Below are 5,197 nucleotides of genomic sequence, written 5' to 3'. Positions count from 1 at the left end.
AAGCCGGTCTATCACGGGCCCTACCCGAGCTCGCAGGAGATCTATGAGGAGAACCCTGAGGCTCTCGCTGACTTGGACGTAAATCCTGCCGCCTCCTCCGCTCACGCTTGAGCGCTCAGAGCATTGAGAAGTTTCAGCAAGACAACGATGGATGGAATACGTGAAGACGCGGAGACGGACCGAATGCAAGATCGAGAAAGGGTGAAGGGGAGGGGAAGGGGAGGGGAAGGGGATGGGGAGGGGAAGGGAGGGGAAGGTAGTGGAGGAGGTAGACATGTACAGAGGTGAGAGTGTTCGAATCTGCGAGGCGAGAAGACAGAGTCTTAAGCTTTCGCTTCAATTGAGTACAAAAGCATCGAAATCCGATTAGTTCAAACTATCTGAGAGTAGTAGGACAACAAAGAGAAAAATAAGGAAAATCGATATCTTGCTCAGTAGAGTGACATTTCGTCACGGAGTTCAAGAATCTCAATCTAGGGATATAAAGCGACGATGCTCTCGCCGCAAAGAGAACGACCAAAACTTACACACTTGCATGGGTCTCGTCCGATTTCTCCTCAGCCTCGCTTGCTTTCAACTCTCTCCTGCCACTTGCGTTGATTCCGTTTTCTTGCTCGCCAGCTGGGCGTCAAGCTTGCTCTTCCATTGATGGTTCGAGGTCACATACTCCTTGTACGACTCCGACATGTCGAAGGGACGCGGGCCGAGGAGGGCATTCACGTCGTCGTGGGTTAGCACCTCAGTCTGGAGGAGCCGCTCAGCGAGAAGATTCAGCTGCTCTCGTTTCTCGTTGATCAGATCCCTCGTCCTCTGGTAAGCGTTGAAGACGATCGCCCGCGCCTCCTCGTCGATCATCTGCGCAGTCGCCTCACTGTAGGGCTTCTTGAACTGGCTCCCCTCTCGATCTTGGTATGAGAGCGTCCCGATCTTGTCGTTCATCCCGTAGACAGTCACCTGCTGGTATGCGATCTTAGTCACTCTGTCAAGGTCGTCCGACGCGCCGGTTGTGATGCGTCCGAAGACAATCTCCTCAGCAACGCGCCCGCCGAGTGCCATGCACATCATGTCCAGCAGCTGCTCCTTGGAATAGAGCGCAGTCTCACGAGGGAGGAATTGGTTGTAGCCAAGAGCACCAGAACCCCGAGGAACGATGGAGACCTTCAAGAGCGGGTCCGCATACTCGAGGAACCAACCACAGATGGCATGACCTGCCTCGTGGTAAGCAACGCAGAGTCGTTCCTCCTTGGTCAGGATCTTGCTCTTCTTCTCGATGCCTCCGACCACTCTCTCCACAGCCGCCTCAAAGTCTGCGATGGTGACCTTCTCTTTGTTGCTTCGAGCTGCAATCAGTGCTGCCTCGTTGCAGACGTTGGCGATGTCAGCCCCCGCAAATCCGGGTGTCAGTGCCGCCATGCGCTTTGCGACTTCATCGATGTCGTCCGCAAGCTTCAGAGGTTTGAGATGAACGTGGTAAATCTCACACCTTCCCTTGATGTCCGGCTTGTCGATCGTGATCTGACGATCGAACCTTCCAGGTCTCAGCAGCGCAGGGTCAAGGATATCAGCACGGTTTGTGCCGGCCAGCACGACAATGCCGGTGAGCGGGTTGAAACCGTCCATCTCCACTAGCAGCTGGTTCAACGTATTCTCTCTCTCATCGTTGCCACCTGAGAATCCACCTTTTCCTCTTGCCCGACCAACAGCGTCGATCTCATCAATGAAGACGATACAAGGAGCGTTCATCCTGGCCTGGCTGAACAAGTCCCGCACACGAGAAGCTCCGACACCGACGAACATTTCGATGAAATCGGAGCCCGACATCGAGAAGAAAGGAACGTTGGCCTCCCCAGACATTGCCTTTGCCAGCAAGGTCTTGCCAGTTCCTGGCGGTCCACAAAGCAGCGCCCCTTTGGGAATCTTCGCCCCGAGGTTCTTGAACTTCTCCGGGTTCTTCAGGAATTCTACAAACTCCACGACCTCAACTTTTGCCTCACTCAGCCCTGCCACATCCTTGAAGGTGACTTTGTCCTTGGCGTCACCCTTGATGATCGTCGGACGAGCCTTGCCAACCTTGAAGATGTTTCCTGGCCCTCCGCCTCCGGACGCTCCGAATCCACTGCCCATCTGTCGCATGATGTACAACCAAGCGAAGATTAGGACCAGGGAGGGAGTGAACTTCAAGATTTCTAATCCCCAAGATGTCTCATTCGTGTACAGGATTGGAATAAAGTCCTTCTGCTCGAGGCCGAGGTCATACTGAGCCTGCTCCAGTTTGCGCTCAAAGCTATCAATGCTTCCAACGGTAAAGTAGTATGAAGAGGCATTCTGATCTGGGGAGTGGATGCTTTCCTTCATGAAGACGCGGACGATACGGCTGTTGACAACCTGTAGATGGTCAACCCTGCCATCCACAAGCAAACTCTTGAGAAATTCTTGGAAGTTGATTTCCCTTCCATCGCTTCGAGAGCCCATGATCATCAGAAGAAGGAACCCAAGTGCTACAATCGCGAGCAACTGTGGCATGTTGTCCTGGAAGAAGGGGTCTCCCGGTTCGGATGGCCGTTTGTTTGGTCCCCCTGAACCACTTGGTTTCTTCGATGACGAATCACTTCCATCCTGATCGTTCTTCGCCGGACCTTGATTCCCTTTGCGATAGAAGTTCTCAAATCCCTTGGGCACTTTCCCATCCGAGAGGAACGATCGGACATACTCAGGAAACGATCCCCCAAAGGCCCCGAGCATCGGGCCTGAAGGCCTGTACCGCTCCAGGATGCGGCCGAAATGCTCCATCATGGAAGAGGCATTGTTCGAGCGCAGTCTCAACACATCTCTTTGAATTCCTTGATATTCTCTGCTGCTGCACAAGTGTCGAGCACGTTGGAGGTCGTCCATTCGGTACGAGACCGCAGAGCAGGGCCTCACTCTCGCGCATTTCGCTGCAGCAACGAATAAGGAAGAGCATACAAGACCGGAGGCCTTACCTGCAAGGCCTTCTAAACGTCTTATCAGAGTTGCCGGCACGCCGCTTGGCCTTGACATTGGAACAACAAGCCCCTACCTGTCTCAGACTCAGCACTGACCCTCAATATGGACACCATGTCAAAACCACTGTCTCAATTCGCGCTTCACATCATTCAAATAATATGCAGGAAAAATGGAAGGGAGTTCACTGTGCAGTGATATATTTCGCAACCATCAACACGCTAGCGACACTACAAATGTCCCCCTTCATGGTTTCGCTTCATGCCTCACCCAACACAGCCTCCTCATGCACTGGACCTTTCTCATGCTCCCTCAAGAACCAGCAGCACCTACACCAACCATTCATTCTTCCTCCACTCTAGCATCGATTTAATATCCACTTCTCCTCTCTGCCCAGCATTGCCCTGCCCTGCCCTGCCCTGCCCACTCGAACTCCTTCCCGCCTTCCATTGACTCGCTATCTTAAGCGCAGCAGAGGCGCTTTATAAACAGCATTTTAAAAGCTTATAGGAGGTATCACCTCACCCCCCAATTTCATATCAAGTACCCGGTATTAGGACAGACTGTGTGGGTTATGGGTCACCATGTTCCTAGGACCAGCTATGCTGACTTAGGACCCCCTACATATATAAAGAAACTTTTTTTTGTGGTACAAATGTGTATTTTCGATGTTACAAATTATATTTAGATATATATGTTTGTTGGTACATCTCTAAAATCAAATTATCCTTATTCAGTAATAATTCTCTATAAGAAAGTCAAAAACTACTTATCATATACAGAAGGGATATGTCTGGGTGCTAACTTTTTGTATTTCTGTTACCAAATGTAAAACCAAGTTTTATCGTATAACAGTGACTTTTATCCTACCACCCTCATGGGTTATAAACTTCATTTGATTGAATAAAGGGGGGTTCAAGATGTCTGTTTTGCATTTAAAACATTTTCAAAGCCCTTTTAAAGAAAGTACCTGAGGATCCATTTTGATCTAAATTTGGTTTCATTTGAATTTTAAACTTTTTACAATATTGTAGTTTTTTATGGGCTGCTCATGTGAGCCTCAGTTAGTCGCCGAATGCCAGTGCCGCGACCGGCCCGGCCGCAACGCGGCACAAGGGCCCCGGCCCGCCGCGGGCCCGCGGAACTTCAGGGCAGCGGCGGAACTTCAATCAACGGGTGTCGGCGACCTCTGCTCACCGTGATGGAGGTGGCAGTTCTTGACTGACTGAGTGAACTCGGACCCGGCCGGTAACGGTCAGTTGAATCAGAGTCTTTCCGAAAAAAAACTTTCACTTGAAGAGCCTGGGTGACAACGGTACTGCCCAGCCGCTGCGGCAGGCCGCTTAGGCTAGTAGTACCCGGTGTGATGGGTGGCAGTGCCCGTCCGAGTCAGACGTCAGATCCGTGATCCGACTCTGGGACTCCGATGAATCGGAACTCAGTGAGGCTCTGCAAAGGCCCGAGAGAGCTCAACGGTCAGTGAGAGGATAAGGAGGAGAAACTTGACAATTCAATGATCCTAAGTAAGTTGACAGGAGTGTCGGATCTTATCTGCGCTACTTCCTGTAATTCTTCATCTGCGAAGCTGACGATTCAAGAACTTCCAGGCAGCAAAGAAAGAGGAGAAGCAGGAGGAGGGGCCGCGAGTCATACTGGAGGGGGAAGGGGAGCAGGTGAGGGAGGAAGGGGGGAAGGGAGGAGGGCAAGGCTGAGGAGGAGGTAGTACCTTGTTGTTGCCCTGGAAGAGACTCATAATCGTCTTCTGCGCCTCGACTCTTCCCTGCTCAGAGGAGTGACTGTCCTTGACATGTCGAGGGGGATGAGCTGCAACAGATGAAGGACTGCAAAGTGATGATGGAGGAGGAGGAAGAGGGAGGGGGGGGGGGGGGGGAGGGGGAAGGAGAAAGGCGGTGAAAAGAAGGTAGCAGACGTAAAGGCAGGAGGAGAGGCACGAGAGCAGCGACAGAGCTGAAGTTGCCGGGCTCTCACCTGAATACCGACGAGCAAGGCGACGAGGTAGGTGAAAACAAGGAGCGACATAAGGAGATCGAAGGAGAGAGGGCGGACCTGGAGGAGGGCAGCGTGAGGAGAACGTGAGGGTGGAAGATAAGAATAAAGGCAGGAAGATTTGCAAGAGGCGGTTGGGGATGTTCAGAGAAAAGGAGGTGAGGAGGGAAGGAGGGGGGAAGAGAGGCGGATGAGACGGAAGAAAGAG

General features: G+C 52.0%; 2 protein-coding genes across 2 annotated transcripts in view; both read right to left on the bottom strand.

The window, feature by feature from the left end:
- Positions 1-325: 325 nt before the first annotated feature.
- GUITHDRAFT_166049 (hypothetical protein) lies at positions 326-3,057 on the bottom strand. Its single transcript, XM_005822164.1, has 2 exons — positions 2,982-3,057; positions 326-2,936 (listed from the first exon to the last, which is right to left on the bottom strand). Exons 1-2 carry the CDS (start codon positions 3,037-3,039, stop codon positions 574-576), a joined length of 2,421 nt encoding a protein of 806 aa, XP_005822221.1. The 5' UTR covers positions 3,040-3,057; the 3' UTR covers positions 326-573.
- Positions 3,058-4,371: 1,314 nt separating this feature from the next.
- The window catches only part of GUITHDRAFT_146649 (hypothetical protein), a gene marked incomplete at both ends in the record, with an annotated part of 2,980 nt that continues 2,154 nt past the window's right edge, over positions 4,372-5,197 (bottom strand). Inside the window, 3 exons of the mRNA XM_005822163.1 lie at positions 4,372-4,431; positions 4,709-4,762; positions 4,972-5,049. Of these exons, the coding sequence (XP_005822220.1) occupies positions 4,372-4,431; positions 4,709-4,762; positions 4,972-5,049 (192 nt within the window). The remainder of the gene's footprint in view (positions 4,432-4,708; positions 4,763-4,971; positions 5,050-5,197) is intronic.

The sequence above is a fragment of the Guillardia theta genome (assembly GCF_000315625.1).
Source record: "Guillardia theta CCMP2712 unplaced genomic scaffold GUITHscaffold_130, whole genome shotgun sequence".
NCBI classification, from domain to species: Eukaryota; class Cryptophyceae; order Pyrenomonadales; family Geminigeraceae; genus Guillardia; species Guillardia theta.
This window is presented reverse-complemented; position numbering and strand designations above follow the sequence as displayed.